This window comes from Lissotriton helveticus, chromosome 1_1, assembly GCF_964261635.1.
Source record: "Lissotriton helveticus chromosome 1_1, aLisHel1.1, whole genome shotgun sequence".
NCBI classification, from domain to species: Eukaryota; Metazoa; Chordata; class Amphibia; order Caudata; family Salamandridae; genus Lissotriton; species Lissotriton helveticus.
The window spans coordinates 1,809,240,545-1,809,258,573 of record NC_136057.1 but is presented as its reverse complement, the minus strand read 5'-3'; the positions used below and the strand labels follow the sequence as shown (position 1 = coordinate 1,809,258,573).

Sequence of the window (18,029 nt, the reverse complement as noted above, 5' to 3'; positions counted from 1 at the left end):
TAATAATCAACACTGGCTGTCAATGGCTAACCTGGTCTTTTAATCTACCAATTAAATGTGTGCCCGTCCTTGGAGGGGGGGAGGTGTATCTGAATAGACTGAACTTTTTTAAAAGAAGACTTCAAGTTTTAAGGCACTGAAATTACCTTTGGTATGAAGAAGCCATTGACCTCTGTGTCTCTTGATGTCTTGTGAGGTGCGCCGAGTGGGACAATATCGCTAAAGCGTTGAATTTCATGGACCACAGCATTGGTGTAGGGCATGTTGGCCCGGTCGTCCATCGTAGGCTGCCTCTCTCTTCCGATCACCTGATCAATTTCTTCTTGCACCTTGGCTAGACACAGAGGAAGTAGTCATTGAAATATGTATTTCCTTTAGTTGTTAAGTATCAGGCATTTTAGGCGAAGAAAGTGTTTTTAAACAGAATTCTGGACAGTATTCAATTGGATGCAAAATGTAACATACAATCTGCTGAATTATTTTCCTCTCAACATTTTAGATGTTATTCATATTTTAAAGAATCCCTGCTTTGGCCTTTGCCGTACTGGTGACTAGAATGTTCCCTTCACAATCCTGGTGCAGATCAGAATGTGTTAGTGCAGAAATGTCACCCGGAAATGGTATGATTTTTTAGAGATAATAACTGTAGGTAAGCATACTAAGGAGCAGCAAGATGCTTGAACTCACAACTACACCCTTGTGCTGACACTAAACTTATTATTCCTCAGCATGTGGAAAGCAGTGTTGTCTGGTAGGACTAGACTCTACACAGTTCCTGTAAATCATTTTCGTGCACATTTTTGGCATTCGTATATTTTTGGGTGAGATTATTTCTTGACTTTTGTGTGTGAACTGAGCTAATGCATCAGGACCACTGTAACAGAGAGCTGGGAAACTAAAAGTACAGTGAAACATAAAAAGGTCTCTGAAACAGAGGCAAGCTTTTGAAGAACATGTTTTTTTTACCTCACTGCTAACACACAATGAATTGAAATGAGCGTTTCATATATCTATAAGCCACGGATCCCGCCACTTAACACTCCACTGGATACCAATAAAAAATCACAGCACTCTTGGGTAAAGTACATCTAGAACTCTGCTATTCCAAGTCATGCAGCAATGACCTACAACTCTTGCTGGCCAATGTGCAGAGTGATAGAGGGAACAGCTGAGGTACAACTGGGGATATTCCAGAGAGAGTGCTGAATTTTGATTATGGCATTTTTTTGATTGAGGACTGGCTTCAGTGGTGGAATTCAGCAGTAACAAATGATGTAAATGTTGGAGGTGTGTGTGTGTGCAGAAACAAATCGACTACGCGATGGAGCGGGGTTAAGAAGGCTCCTTATCCCCAATGGTAAGAGAGAAGGTATGATTGTGCTAAATCTGTTGTAAACATCCTGGGACATTTTTATGTACCTTTCACACAGCGCAGCAAGCCACCTTGCTGCGCTGAGTGAAAGGGCAGGAATATGCCTTATTTAACATACCCCAACGCATTCCTGTCCTTTCCTTGCGCTGCCACCCTTTTGGCTGCCTAGCACCAATGCAGGCACCCATGCATCATGGTGCAAGGGTGTCTACTTTGTAAGCAGGATTGTTTTTGTGCATGAAGGGGCACCTTCCTGCACAAAAACAACCCCCTGTGCCATTTACCTCTTTCTTTGTGTGTACAGAACATTACTCTGGATTTATCAAGCCATGCAAGGCCACTCAAAAAATCAAACTTAGGGGTCGTGTTGCTCTTGTGCCCCTTTTCATGGCAAAAGGGTGACACAACTCCTACATAAATACACCCCACTTTAATTGTGCTCCTGCTGCAGATTCCCAAGGGTTGGAGCTTAACCTGCAGGTGGATCAAAGAGGATACTCCTCCAGTAAGTGGTATGAGGAAAGATGCCCCTTGGCAATAAAAAGCACCTGCAAAACAAGTAGAAGATGGTTTGCTTTCCAGTGGAGAAAAGGAGAATGATATGGGTCCTCCATTGCAAGTAAGCAGAAAAGTGAGAAATAAGTATAGCTACTCAAAAAGGTCAAACCTTTGTTCTGATTTATATGCATTAACAAGTAAGGCATTTGAATTAATACTACCATTCAGTTCAGACCAAATTATATGCCTACCATTTTGCCATCAGAGTGGTAATGAATGCAGCATGTTCTTAAACATTTTTGGCAAACGATTTTTCTTCTATAAATAGGAATTTAGGGCAAAGGTACAAAGGTGGCTGAGGAGTTTTCTATTTGGTCTAACCATAGCTACTCCAGTAAATCAAGTGAAGGGGGGGGGGTTACCTAGAGGTCTACTATTATATGTCAAATATTCTGCTTGTGTTTGCACAAGCCAGTGTTTGCCTGATTAGCACTTTAAAGTCAGATCTATTGGTGTTGCTGATGCTTGTTTTAAATAATTGAGATTTCTACACCACAACTCTACATTCTACCATTTTGGAAAGGTTTTGTAAAGTTCAGTGTGAGAAACCAGGACTCTTTTGCGGTATCCTTCTGCTTTCCGCCCCAATTTGAACAACTAGGGCCTGTGCTCTCATTAAAAGTTCATTTTAATTAGGTATAATCACAAGTGGTATTGCCAACCTACCTGTAAATCTACAGTATATGGTAAGACATGGGGGTTTAGAGCTCCAGCAGATTTAATACACTTAAGTGTGCACTACTGTGGTGCCTGCTGTCATTTTCAAAGTAGCACTGCTTTTCAGGCTATCTTTACATTAAATGTGTATGCAAAGTGGAGTTTTTGATTTAAAGGTACTTCCTAAGTCTCAAACGACCATATGTTTACATATTATTCACCCCCTAAGGTATTCCCTAGGGGTAGGGTGTGTTGTAATTAAAAGCAGGGACATTATAAAAAAATGCTTTATGCGCCATGGTTAGGGGAAAAACTGCTAATGCAATTTTACCCATTGTAGAAAACTAGATATGTAGGCTAACATTGTAATATTTTATTTAAGTATAAATATTGATAGGAGCAAGCTAGAAAAGACTATAAATGATAGTTACATAACTAATACAAAAACATGCAACTGCTAGATTTATAATAACTATTACAGAAAAAAAGTTCTATAACTTTCTTTTCTGTCAGGCAAAATCCAGCCTTCCAGATGCCCTCTTCTGATTGGCCAACATCTGCCAGACAAAGCCAAGCTGGCTTAATGAGGTCAGGTAGCCAGAGTAGTCTTCGAAGGGATAATAGCACTTAAGGACAGCATTGGCTCACCTCAGATCCTCCAAGCCCAACCATGAAACAGATTAGGTTTATTGAAGATAAGATTCAGGTCATGTAGATAAAATAGAATAAAGTAGATCCAATAATAGAAACCCCACCAGGAGCAGATGGACTCCAACTCAGCCTCAGATGTAACTGTCCCTGCTTTCAAGCATACACCATTGGAACACTATGTGACATCATAGATGCCTGCTGAGCAAGTAATGACAAACACTAAAGAAGGACAGAGAAGAAATGAAAGCAGGATGCAACACATCTCCCCCATTGACAAAATAAAAGAAGATAAGAAAACAAAAGAGGGAAGAAAAATTGATAATGGAACATACAGCATATACACAGTAAAAATACTGGTAAAGTAAAAGAAAGAGAGAGAACATCAAATGGTGAAAGTACGACAGAAAATACAGTCACTCACAAGGTACAAAATCCACAAGAATGGAAATGAGTGGATTTGACAAATTAAATGTGAATTTCTCTTAAACATTTGAGCATATAATAATACATATCACTGAGCAAACACGGCTCTTTAAACACCCAACAATTTGAACACCTCTAAACCTTAGAGCACTTTGTGGTTCAATAAATAGATAAAAGATAGCGAACATGAGTGGTTCTACAAATGAGCAACCTGCGGCTCTCTAAGCAAAAAAGATAGCGAACCCCTGTGGTTCTACAAATGAGCAACCTGCGGCTCTCCAAACATAAAAGATAGCGAACCCCTGTGGTTCTACAAATGAAACATAGCGAACACCTGTGGTTCTACAAATCAAACATAGCGAACACCTGTGGTTCTACAAATCAAACATGTGGTTCTTTAAACATCCAACAAACTGAACACCTCTAAAAACAATAGAGCACATAAGTGGTCCAGACAAGCACTAAAACCTTCAAAACATTGAAATTTATAAAACAAGGTTAATCATTAGATGCACACATCTTGAAATGAAAACTGAGCACCTCAACCATAGTTGAGCATATGAATGGCTCCCTCCATTAAAGAAACTAACTCACCAGAAATTTGAATTAAAAACAACAGAGCACCTCAACCAAGGTTGAGCATAAAAATGGCTCCCTCCATTAAAGATACTATCTAACTGTAGTATTATAAGCTCCAATACACACATGCAAAATTAAAACGACTAAACACCTCAACCATTAAAGATACTATCTCACTGTAGTATTATCAGTTCCAGTACATACATTAAAACAACTGAACACCTCAACCATTAAAGATACTATCTCACTGTAGTATTATCAGTTCCAGTACACACATGCAACCAATATAAACATGTGCACTCCTTCCCAAAGAACACCAATATGAAACTCCACCACTTATTTTATAAAACCAAATACAATAAAATGTTAATATTCCTTTAAGCAATAAAATTAGTAAGCAAACTCCGGTGAGTGGTCTCTCACCCGAGGTTTTAACGGCTTTAACGTTGTAATTACTGTCTGTCAGTTCCCTCTGTTGCAACATCACGATTAAGTGGAAAAACGATGCTTGAGTACATCGGCTGTGTACATCAGCGAAGGAAATGATGATATTCAAATTGAGTTAAAGTGCATCAAATGAGTACCAATACTGATGATATGCAAAAGTTCATCCATAGACGTGACGATTAAGCAGTACTTATCCAAATGCAGAAAATAGTACCATTTCCTCTCAAATTCCCTTTGAGTTCCAGACGCGGTCAGGACAGTCTTGAAAACGCACTGCTGCTTCACAACGCGATGTGCCAAACAAATATGGCCGCCGATGACGTCATACGTTACGCGACGTAACGCGTGTGTTGTCATCAAGTTACTTGAAAACGCTAGGTAGTGACAGTGGTCATTACGTTCTTGGAAACGTTCTGTGGAACTCTGGACAGCACGCTAAGCAGTGACGGCGGAAACCATGGATACAAGAAACTGCTCGCTCCAGTTCGTCGCGTGTCCGTGTTCAAGACGTTAAATGAAATCAAAGGTAAACATTTTCCCAATGTAAAAAATCCTCAGTAGCAGTTAGAAAACTGTTTTTTTCAATAAATGTCATAAAAGTGAACACAGCACAGCCTTCTTGAAACCAAAAGCACTGACAATCCACAATAGTATGATCCAAACTCCTAGCACTGCGGCAGAATAAATACTGGGTTCCACAAACCTCTCCTTATATCGAAAGGCTTTAAATAAGCAGGTTCTTTACTTGGCACCACCAGAAATCCTCGAATTAAAAAATCATACTAAATCCTCTCCAGTTGGGTGTACCACACCTGTCCTGCAATAGTAGTAGGTACTAGTAGTTTCATGCCTAGTTCTCAGGCCAACAATCTTCAAATCATGCAGTTAGAACTCCAAAACCCTGGGGAAACAGGCTGTCCAGATCACAAAGGACACTGGTGGGGTTAACCAGGGTACTTTCATTAAATACCTATTCCTCTTTGGGTTCAAAAAGTTCTCCAGTTGTAGTAGTTCCAAATTCTTAGTTGCAGTAATCCAGTCTTTTCTTCACGCATAGGCTCTGTACCTCGTCGCCAAAATTGTAACAAATTGATGTCTTTAAGTCCAGTATATGAAACAGATTAGGTTTATTGAAGATAAGATTCAGGTCATGTAGATAAAATACAATAAAGTAGATCCAATAATAGAAACCCCACCAGGAGCAGATGGACTCCAACTCAGCCTCAGATGTAACTGTCCCTGCTTTCAAGCATACACCATTGGAACACTCTGTGACATCATAGATGCCTGCTGAGCAAGTAATGACAAACACTAAAGAAGGACAGAGAAGAAATTAAAGCAGGATGCAACACAAAGCTACTTTGTGACTTTGCCAAGGCTTTCCAGAAGCTCATCTGCCTTTTGCACAAATTTTAGGTTATACAACTTATTATTATGCATATCTTTCAAAAGTGCAGGGAACTTCAACTGGGCATCCACACCAAGCTTCTTAAAATCATTCATTTTCATGCCCAGCTCCCATTGTCTGTCCAAAATGGCGCAGGCCAGGTCAGAAAAAATTTCATAGGCAAAGTCTCGGGGTTTCAAGGACTTTTGCTTTAAAGCACAATTAAGGATCTTTTCCTTCAGGGAAAACATGAGAAAATGTATAAGAATATTCCTCGGTTTGGACCGATTAGGATGTTTCCTGAAGGGGTCCCTGTGAATCCTCTGTATATCTTTCTTCAAGTCCTCCTCTGATTCTTCTATCTGAACTCATTCTTTTATAAGATTCAGAATGAAGGATTTGATGTCTTCCCCTACTCTCCCTTCCGGGACATTCAAAAGACGTAAATTGTTTCTCCATGAATTATTTTCTAACATCTCAAGCCTGTCCCGGAGCAATACCTTCTCTTTCCTGAGTAATGCGATATCTGATCTAGCAACTCCCTACGGAGTTCACGTCCCTGAATTCTCCCACTGAGTTTTCTAAGGCCACTGTCCTGGAATCTAGGAGATCGATTGTCTTCTCCAGTGACTCACAATAAAGTCGGATCTCCCCTTGATTTGTCTCAGAGACAGAAAACCCCTTCCTAATATCCGTGGATAGAGAAGAAAAGAGAGCCTCCATGGAAGCTGCTGAGGACCCAACAGTTCCCTGCTCCTCAGAGACTATATCCCGCTCTATGCTGTCATTGTCTGCCCTGGCTAGACAGTCTGGGTTTACCGCTCACAGGGAGACATTGTTTGTGGCCGAGGCCCTGATTTGGGCCGGTCCAGAAACTGCCAATACCGTTTCAGGAGAGGACTGTAAAGCAGAAGAGGGGCTACCCGATGCCTCCATCCTGCCTTGAAAAGGGACTGGCTCCAACTGCCCCTTTGAGCTCTTCCTTAAAGCCTCCTCTTGTTTGGCCACGTCCAACACTAATGGTTGCACATTAAAATAAGACCGCAGGGACGGTGTAATCTTGATTCTCGAATCCAAGGAATAACGTTTGGCTCTGACTGATTTGATAATCCTGCCTTTTACCTCACAATGCTGGAAAGTGGAGTAGCTGCTATCAGCGACTATACCTGCGGTCACGTTAACCTTCTTTTCCTCCCCTTGAATTATACTGTCTCTTTTGCCAAATTCTCCATCTTGGGGATGTTTATTGATTTTACCATCAAGCTTTACTTTCTCAGCCCCACGTGTCCTGCCACTGCGTCTCTTACCTCTCCTGCTACCTGTTATCAAAAGAACTATGGGCACAGTGTTAATACTAGAAGTGCTACTAGGGCTTGCTCCCCCCTTCCGCACCTCCTGTTCCAATTGTTGCCTGATTTCTGCCCCCATCTCCCAAGACCCAGACATATTCTCAAAAGGGGAGAGATATTTGCAGCCGCCCGCCCCAGGCCAATTTGTCCGGTGGACTCCATCCCTCAGGGGCCTCTATGTTTTTAAATAAGGAAGGGGTATATAGTCCCCCTCCTTGGCTAATTTCAGCCCCAATGACTCCATCCCGGGGCCCTCCATGTTTTTAAATAGGGAGGGGGCATACAGTTCCCCTTCCTGGCTGATTTCTGCCCCAAGGACCCCAGGGAATGGAGTCCCTTAAGCCAAAATCCAACTGGGAAGGGTGACCACGCACCACCCTCTCATTATATTTTAAAGGCCAGGCCCCAGGGGATGGGGTCCCTAGATTCGAAATAGGCTTGGGGAGAGAGGGGGTGCGAGCCCCCCTCCACCCAAATCTATCTATTTCCCATCACCTGGAATTGTCCCACCCAGGTGGTGGGACAATTCCAGGGCATAAAAAAACAAGCTCAGGAAACTGATCCTCTACAAAATTGTGATAAACTTTTTAAAAAGCCACCAGGCCATGTGGATCAGGATATTCCTACCCTGCCCCTTATATATTTTGTTTGCATTTTTTCCTGAGACTCAGCTGAGTCTGAGTCCTAAAATGACTGCCACCACTTCCTGGTTTAAGTAGGGTCAAACAATCAGATCTCATAATCAGATCTGTTGAATCCAAAGATTTGCGTCACTAAATATACATAAATCTTTTTTCTTTAATAACTCCAAAAATACTTAATGGTTTTCAACAAATTTCAAAAAGGAGAATTTTTGGACCATTAAGTAAGACACAATAATTAATCACTCACTTATACAGTCAGTCACACACCTACTTAATCATCCATCCTGACTCTTATACACCCATTCATTCTTTAATACACCTTGGCATATATATATAAAAGATATTTACATTTTATAGAAACATATAGTCACTGGATGATTTCATCAGTGATGTCATCAGTGATGTCACTGACCATGTCATGAATGATGTAATATGTGACATCATCAGCAGTGCATTGCTGGGGCGCAAGTTATAGTTAGCTCAACTAAATATAACAGGGGAATTTCCATGGTTTTCTATGAGTGAAATGTCCAACTAACTATAACGTCCCTGAAACCTATGTTTTTTTCAGTGAATTTCTAAGGTTTTTTAAATGCTAATTCCTAACTATAACGTGCCTGAAACCTATGGTTTATTCAGTGAATTTGAAAGGTTTTTTAAAAGCTAATTTCTAAATAAAATGTTCATTAAACCTATCTTTTTTTCTGTGTTTTTTAATTATCATCCCATTCTAAACCTGGTGAAAACTGCAAATCTCACCACTCTTCCATCGATAACTTCTGCCAACAAAATCGCCACAAACGAGAGCCACAACTAAAGCTAATGATATGCAAAGAAGGCATTCCCGTGCACAAAAAACACAAAAACACCACTTCCCCATATTTTCAACGACCTGCCAAATCTGCAATGCGATCCAAAAAGCAAGCAATAAGCTGAGTTAGAAGTAACAAATTGTTAACATCAACCTTTAACTGGTGTAAGGAGTTCAACTATCTACTGCGTGAATTGGACCCGACTCACAGCCACATCTAAAGACCAACACGTGATACAGCTACTGATCATGCAGCTCCAACACCCAACAAGGCCAGAACACCCAGCGCCACCACCACCAGAACCTCCCCACCAGACCACCACCCTACTACCACAGAGGCAGCGCAAAACAGGACAAAAGACCTTCCCAAAACACCATGGCCCCTCTGCTGCACACTAGCTGAATGTTGGGAGATGTGGCAACCAACTATATATGAAGGAGGCAAGTCACCCATCAATAATAATGCACACAATGCCAAGTGTAATTCTGATGTGCTGCACAGACCTCAGTATGCAAAGCACAAACCTCTCCATGTGGAGATATACTATTGATACTTGTAGTGTAGTGCACAGTGGACGCAACCATATTACCTCAGCCAGTGGAGAAGATCTCAATCATGTAGCTGTGTTGTCCCCCCCTGGAAGTGGAAGTGAAGTTGGCTGGTCCAATGTACGCCAATACAGCATAGGAGTATGAATAAATAGGCCAGGACCTGGGCATGGTTCACTTGTGGGAAGACCAAGGAGTCTGCTGGGGCAGCGGCCCTCACCCTGGCACGTGGCTGCTGCTATGACCTCCACACAAGCCCCCTGCGAACCCAGTGGCACAGCACCGCAGACTTATGTCTGTACCGACTACTGCCTTCAATCTACACTGCGACAGCAGGTCTCACAATTCAGATGCAGTGGCGATTGCAGATGACACAGTCCAGTTTGCAAGACACGTTGCTCCCAGTGCGGCCCGCCCGAACCACACATGATCGCAGGCTGCCCACAAGCTGTGTGCTTCAGGTGCTACTAACTCACTGCACCACAAGTTATCGCCACGTTGCCTTATTAAGGTAGAATTCATTAGACAAAATACATTGATCCCAGTGCGACCCGTCTGGAACACGTATCATCGCAGGGTGCACGCACGCTGTGTGCTTCAGGTGCTACTAACTCACTGAACCGCAAGTCATCGCCACGTCGCCTTATTAAGGCAGACTTCATTAGACAAAAGACATTGATCCCAATGCGACCCGTCCGGACCACGTATCATCGCAAGGTGCACGCACGCTGTGTGCTTCAGGTGCTACATACTCACTGCACCACAATCATTGCCACGTCACATTATTAAGGCAGAATTCATTAGACAAAAGACATTGCTCCCAGTGCGGCCCGCCGGGACCACTTTTCATTGCAGGGAGCGCACACACTGAGTGCTCCAGGTGGCACTAACTGTGCAGCTCAACTCAACACCACTTGGCTGTGCACCCATCCAGACTGCTGCCTCTGCCCTACACTGGGGTCAGCACGGTTCACAATTCAAGATTAGTAGTGACACACATTGTGTAAGACACTATAATGGGTTAAGAAGACCAAATGATCCTAATCTGTGCAGCTCAAGTTAATGTCACATGCCTGTGGGCCTTTACTGACCGCTGCCTCCGGCCTACACTGTGGAAGACCAGCAACACGTGGTGTCAACTAACCCTGTTCAACACAAGCCGATCCCACATGTGTAACGGTGTCCTGAGTCCTGAATGGCAGTGACCCCAACTTTGTGGCAGCGACCATAGCACCAGACTCCCTTCAATCAGAGAGGGATATTTGCATATGGAAGGCCAGCGACATGTGGTGCCACTGAACCTGCACTACGCAGGCCGGTGGGGCCACCAACATATGCACGTGGCTGTGGGCCCTTGCTCACCTGTACGTATGGCCTACACTGTGGAAGACTGGCGACACATGGAGCCACTAACCGTCTTCACCACAAGCCAATCCCATATGTGTAACTGTGTCCTGAGTCCTGAATGGCAGTAACCCCAATTCCATGAGACAACCACAGCAGCAGACTCCCTTCGATCAGTGAGGCATATTTCCATATGGAAGGCTGGCGACATGTGCTGTCATTAACTCTGTTCAACACAAGCTGATCCTACACGTGTAACTGTGTCCTGAATGGTAGTGACCCCAAGTCTGTGGCAGCGACCACATCACCAGACTCCCTCTGATCAGTGAGGCATATTTCCATATGCAACGGCAGTGACACGAGGTGCCACTATCCCTCTTTAACACAAGCCGATCCCACATGTGTAACTGTCCTGAGTCCTGAATAGCAGTGACCCCAAGTCCGTGGCACTGACCACAGCACCAATCCCTTCGATCAGTGAGGAGTAGTGCAATATGCAACTACAGAGTCCAGTAGGCAAGTGCCTGTCACAGTCCTACACCCTACAGATTATCCTTTGAGTCTCCTTGCTTCCAGAACTTCATATATCAGTTATAGCTTTACTACAAGACCAAATTAATCTTCAACTGCAAACCAACATGCAATAGCAGTCTACACTGCGGGCAGTACAGCTCGCTAGTACAATTTTAAATGTTAATTTCTAACAACAAGATTGTACTCAGAAAATACAACACTTCGTCAGTGTATTCTATACTTATTTCATCTTTTCATGATATGCCTACACTGCACTCAGTAGGGTTCACAATTAAAAATATTTCTTCATTCATTAACTACAGAGTCCACTAGGCAAGTAACTATTACAGCATCAAATCTACATAATATCCTTTTAGTATCCTTTCTTCTTGAACATTTTTTATATCGGTTATAGCTTTAGTACAAACACCAAATTCATTTTCTATGTGGTCTGTTGAATTTACACATCATTTAGGGAATGGATGGCATTGGATTGAGTTAGGAAATATGTTTTTTTGGGGTGGGCTTTCTGATGTTGGGCCTGGCCATGTGGCTGGTGGCCATTTTGAAGCCTAGGCCTACAAGCTTGTCTGGTCTTGTCTGCCAACAGGCCTGCTTTCATCCAGTAGGCTCAGAGCAGGTAGCCACAGCTTTATGAATCAAGTGTTTCTGTGTGGTCTGTTGAATTTAGACATCCTTTTGGGCATGGATGGCATTGGATTGAGTTGGGAAATGTGTTTTTTTGGGGTGGGCTTTCTGATGTTGGGCCTGGCCATGTGGCTGGTGGTCATTTTGAAGCCTGGCCTGCAAGCTTGTCTGGCCTTGTCTGCTAACAGGCCTGCTTTCATCCAGTAGGCTCAGAGCAGGTAGCCACAGCTTAATTAGTCAAGTGTTTCTGTGTGGTATGTTGACTTTAGACATCATTCAGGGCATGGATGTCATTGGCTTGAGTTGGGAAATGTGTATTTTTGGGGTGGGCTTTCTGATGTTGGGCCTGGCCATGTGGCTGGTGGCCATTATGAAGCCTAGGCCTGCAAGCTTGTCTGGCCTGGTCTGCCAACAGGCCTGCTTTCATCCAGTAGGCTCAGAGCAGGTAGCCACAGCTTTATTAATCAAGTGTTTCTGCGTGGTCTGTTGAATTTAGACATTTAGGGCATGGATGGCATTGGATTGAGTTAGGAAAAGTGTTTTTTTGGGGTGGACTTTCTGATGTTGGGCGTCTTAAAGACATGCCTTTGTTGTGTGTGTCTGGTGCGTGTTGGTGTGCAATGCATGCACCCTGCAGACCTTTTTGGGGCCTGTGAATTTTGTTTTTTTGGTATTTTGTTGCATTCAAAAGGCAGAGCAGTGTGCTTTAGCATGCATCCTTTGCCTGGATTTTATAGGCCTTTTGTCAACTCCTGGTGTTTCCCAGGCTCCCTGCTTGTGATTTGTGAGTGTCCATGTGGCTGGTGGCCTTTTCCTTTTTTTGTGTGGGAGTTATTAGTGTCCTGCTGTTGCCAAATATGACTGCATTGGCTTACTGCTTTCATCCATCCACCCCCTTTGCCAGCAGCAGCTCCATGAAAGATGTGATGCTCAAATAATTTAATGACAAATAGGGTCCACCCCACTTCCATTACATTTTTATTTTCGTGGTTCTTATTCTCTTTCCTATCCTTCCTGAGAGTGTAGTGTGTGTACACAGTAGTATAACATAACCCTTGTTGACAAAGTCTCAGAAATGGCTAGACTATATCTTTTGTTTGTACTAGTACAGTAGTAACTGAACCACAACAACAAATGCACATTTCACTGATGTTCTTCTCCTGGCTTATTTGCTTTTAGGTGCACAAAAAAGCCAGAGGAGGAGGTTTTATCATCATCACCAGTTGTACTGCCAGCCAGACAGAAGTCCTGCTGTGCATCACGTCCATGTGTGACCACAACTTGTGCACCTGCGTCCTACCTGACATCTGAAGAAGATGGCCCCAAAGAAAGGTACCAGGTCCAGAACCAAGAAAGTTGCCGGTGAGAAGAAGGAACAGAAAAAGGAAGTGCCATTAACCACAACTGGTGTGCCGGCCAATGTTTTTTTGGACCAAAAAAATTACGCCTGCAGCAGCGTTGTCCGAGAACCAAGCTGGGAGCAGCACATCCACACCAGCGGTCCAACCCCACCAACCTAGGTCCAAGCCCTTGAGTGTCGCAGAGGTAGCCAGTCTACTAACAAGCAGCGATATTGAAATATCATTATCGCAAAGTAGTACACAATCAACGCAGGCGGAAACTCCGCAGATAAGTGTGCAGCGGCAACAACAGCAGCAGCCGCAGCAACAGCAGCAGTCACAACAAGAACAGCAGCAGCCACAACAACAACAGCAGCAGCTGCAACAACAACAGCAGCAGCCCCAACAAGAACAGCAGCAGCCGCAAGAAGAACAGCAGCAGCCGCAAGAACAGCAGCAGCCGCAAGAACATCCCACAATAGTAGTTGTTGCTCCTGAAGTAGGGGCATTTGAGGAAATCGAGCTTCCTGCAGACAAAGTGGAGCAAACCACTGTTTTGGAAGATCTATTGTCTTCCAGACCACCAGCAAGGAAAAGGAGGCTTAGTCCATCATCTTCTTCTTCTGATGATCGTTATTCCACTTGGCAGTCATCATCTCAGTCTGAGAGTTATGCATGCCACAAGACAATGCTTCTGAAAAGGAAGGTTCCAGAAAAACTTAGAGTTATGGAGGTAGATGTAGAAGAGGGGGATGATGTTGATGAAGACGAGCCAGTCATCAAGCACATCACTCCCGCCCCAAAGGGGATGGAGACCGACATTCTCACCCTATCCAGAACGGCTGCTACTGTGCGGGATGTAGCACGGATACCACCAACACAGGCTACACCACCACGACCTCCTGCTGCCATATTTTCAAAGGCCCGGCAGGGACCTACATCCAGCCCAACCATCCCAGTAGGTAGTGGTAGTAGAAGTCAAAGTGTAGCTGCACAGAGTCACATTCCAAGCGCAACCTCCAGTTCATCTGGTATTGAAAGTGTCACATTCAGCAGTGCCAGAAAGTTCTCCCCCCCTTCTTTTCTGTTAGCACCAAGGAGGAGAACGTTGCTAAATGCTCAATTTGTCGACAAGGTGTTCGGCGGGGTAAGCTTGGTACTAACTATGGTCCCAAAGGGCAAGCAAGTCATCTCAGAATACACCACACTATCGTGTGGGAGAATCACCTACTTCACTTAAAACAAAGAAAAAAACTCAAACCATTGAAGTAGGGCATGAAGAATCAGGGGACAATATTGCGGTGGAAGGTGAAGAAGAGGGAGGCATTTCTAGCCCTGTCCCCAGTAGTGTAGTGGTACCGCCACATCCTCCTCAGTAACATCTGAGTGGCACCGCACTAAGAGCCATACACAGAGTCAGGCTGAGACACCAAGGCAATCGAGTACTGCAATGAGACAAACTGCGTCGTTGGGCCTAATAGGGTTAATGAAAACAACAGCACCACAAAGGAAAGTAATCCAGCCTACCATTGAGAGCATGCTTAGGTTGGAGGGGCAGTTCCAACGCAACAACCCAATGACACGGTTGTACAATGCGAAGCTGACTAAAATGTTAGCGCTGAACCTTCTCCCTTTTTCATTTGTGGAAGGGGTGGGTTTCCTTGAATTTGAGTCAGCCATCTGGCCTAAATGGAAGGTTCCCAGACGGTTCTATTTCTCAAGAATTGCTGTTCCGGCACTACATCATGATGTGCTGGAATTGGTTGGACAAGCTTTGCAGCAGAGTGCTGTTCACAATATTCACCTGACAACAGACATGTGGACCAGTTGCCAAGCCACAGAGTGCATGTGCATCACTGCACACTGGGTCTCTTTTGTGGGGGTTAGAGATAAGCTATCTGAACGAGGTGCTGTTGTTACAGCTGAGATTTGTAAAGCTACTCGGAAACATGCAACTGTAGCCATGTTCGCCATGGAGAAATCTTATACTGCTGTAAACATTTTGGAAGAGTTTTGCAGCAATGTTTTTGAATGGCTGCGCCCAAGAGGGCTTAGTATTGGTTTTGTTGTCACAGATAATGGCAGTAATGTACTTAAGGCCATGGAGCTTGGTTCCTATTTCAGGGTTCCGTGTTTGGCGCACTGCATAAACATTATAACCAAAGACTTTCTGGAAAAAGAACCCATAGTCAGCAACTTACTGACCACCTGCCGATGAATATGCACTCATTTCAGCCATTCTTTTCAAGCTCGGAAGCAGCTGAGGATAATTCAACGTGACTATAAAATGCCATTCAATGCACTCATCCAGGAGGTGGCAGCACGTTGGAACTCAATGTATTACATGCTTGATCGTCTGTTTGAGCAGTACAGGCCACTCAATGAATATGTCATGCAAAGACTGGATGCTACTGTCAAAGGCATGACAATTCAGATGGACCAATGGTGCCTAGTTAAATGCCTGACTGACATGCTTCATCCTTTTGAGGTCTTCACATGTGAAGTCAGCAAGGAGGACGGTACAATGGGCCAAGCTATCCCATTATTGCATATGCTAGAGCAACAGCTGAAGAAATTGTCTGAATCATACAAAGGTGTAGAGGAAAAAAAAGAAGCCTATGACTTGGTGGAGAGCTTAGCCCGTCGCTTAGCTGAAAATACAAGGGTGCAAAATAAGATTTTGTCACAAGAACATTACATTTGTACCAAAGTTCTGGATCCACGGGCAAAATTAGCACTGAAGACATTAATTCAGAGATGGAAGTTGCCCGCTACAAAACTTGGATACCTGAGGCAGCGAGTAAGTTGGAAAATGAACGGCTGCCAGTCAGTCAGTCAAAACACTTTATTTCGATTAATTAAAATCATAAAAGGACATAAAATACAAGTTAAAAAGCAAGTTAAAAAACACAGTGCATCATGGTTACAGCAGAGTTCAGTGCATGCAATGTAAGGAATAAAAGTTATTGTTTTTTTTTTAAATTTACAAGATAGACATAAGTTCATATATATACACAGGTAAAAAAAAGACCCTACTTAACTCACTAGCGCTCAACGCATCTGCACAATGGGATGGCTACATTGTTTATAAATAAATGCTCCGTCTCTTGTTTAACCGAGCGGCAGCGACAAAAAAACTGGCCACACCAAAAATATCTCTTGTGCTTCTAAGCATTTGCAAGTGCATCAGGGCAGGTCTTACCTGGGCAAAACCTGCCCCCCTTAAAATAGGTACTAGGAATTTTCGCCTTGCACTAAATAGCGTTCACAGAACATGACCAAATGCATGGTGTCTTGCATTGTGAAATTATCGCAGATACACGGTCTCGAGTTCTCAGGTTTTCCCCAGGTAGGAAAAATGCCCAAGTTAAGATGTATCAAGTTCATGCAGAATCTAACTAACAAATAGCGGGGAAATGGCTTTGTTACAATGGTAAGGTATGGTTCTAAAGAGGGAGATGTTAAAAGAAGGTAGTTGGCTCTAACATAAGGCTTCACTAACTCCTAGTTCTCCCTTTCTGATTCCAGCACAAGCCGATAGTTTTGCTTAATCCAGGTCCTCTTTCCTCATCTGACCTGGTGTGCTGTACAGTTCAGGACGCCCTAGCTAGTTGCACACCGCTCTAAGGTACATCAGCCACGGGATCCTGCTCACCATGTCTAATTTAGTACAATCCCTAATAATCTGGTGATTTAGGGTAAGCTGATCATTTAGCCATGTCTTTGCCCATGCTATTACCGGGGCCAGTTTTAAATCATCTGTAATGTATCTCACCCCCAGTTCAGTATGTACCGAATAAGTCGGGGTTGATTGGGGAACTGCCAAAAGGGATCTGAGGAACCTGTTCTCTACCACCTGGATTTTGTTAGTTGGCTGGTACCCCCATATTGCAGCGCCATAGGAGGCGATAGGTACGCACTTAGAGTTATAAATCTTTAATAGCGCCTCCATAGGTCTAGCACCCAGCCGCTTGGAGAACCCCAGGAGCGCCGCCGTCGACCTAGCCACTGCGTCACTCTTGATCTTAAGTTGGGGTCCCCAGGAGCCTTTTTCATCAAAAAGAACACCCAGGTAAAATGTAAATGTAAATTGATACTTGTATAGCGCACTACTCACCCGCAAGGGTCTCAAGGCGCTTGTACGAATACCGCTGTGGAACCCATCCTGGCTTTCCCTGTGAGGTGTCCACTCCTGGGCACCCCCAAGGTGGAGGCCAGGCATCCTTAGTGTTGTGGGGGCCGTTGTGGAGATTAAGCAAGCTATTGCCCAGAGCTGCAGAGTGGGACTTCATGATTGGAATAGGCACCGAGGCGAGAATTATCAGGTCCGTGGAATTTTTGAGCCCAAGACCCGCCGAGGCGGGGAATTGAACCCTGGTCCCGGGCTAGACCTCTGCATCAGGGTCTAGCCCGGGACCAGGTTTCAATTCCAGGTGAAAACCTTTGTCTTGGCAGACCTCCCCAGTGACCCAGCCACCATTACGTGGGACTTCTTAGCATTAACCTTTAAGTCTATGGAGTCCATAAAGCTACCAAAGTGGTCCAGAAGCCTCTGGAGGCCCAAGCCCATGCGTGATATTAAAACTGCGTCGTCCGCGTATAGGAGGACGGGAAATACCGAATCCCCCTTACGCGGTACGTCCGGTGTTGCTGCCCCCAGAGTCTTTTCTAGACCATTGATATAAATTGTGAAAAGGAGAGGTGCCAAGATGCACCCTTGTCTGACTCCGCTTCTTGGGCTCTAGTCACCCGAATGG

The 18,029-nt window shown here is 44.0% G+C and overlaps 1 protein-coding gene across 2 annotated transcripts in view; it reads right to left on the bottom strand.

The window, feature by feature from the left end:
• The window catches only part of LOC144753101 (cytochrome P450 2D6-like), an 840,402-nt gene that overhangs the window by 78,795 nt on the left and 743,578 nt on the right, over positions 1-18,029 (bottom strand). For both annotated transcript variants that reach the window (XM_078640894.1, XM_078640901.1), the window contains exon 7: positions 147-334. In XM_078640894.1, the coding sequence (XP_078497020.1) occupies positions 147-334 (188 nt within the window). The remainder of the gene's footprint in view (positions 1-146; positions 335-18,029) is intronic.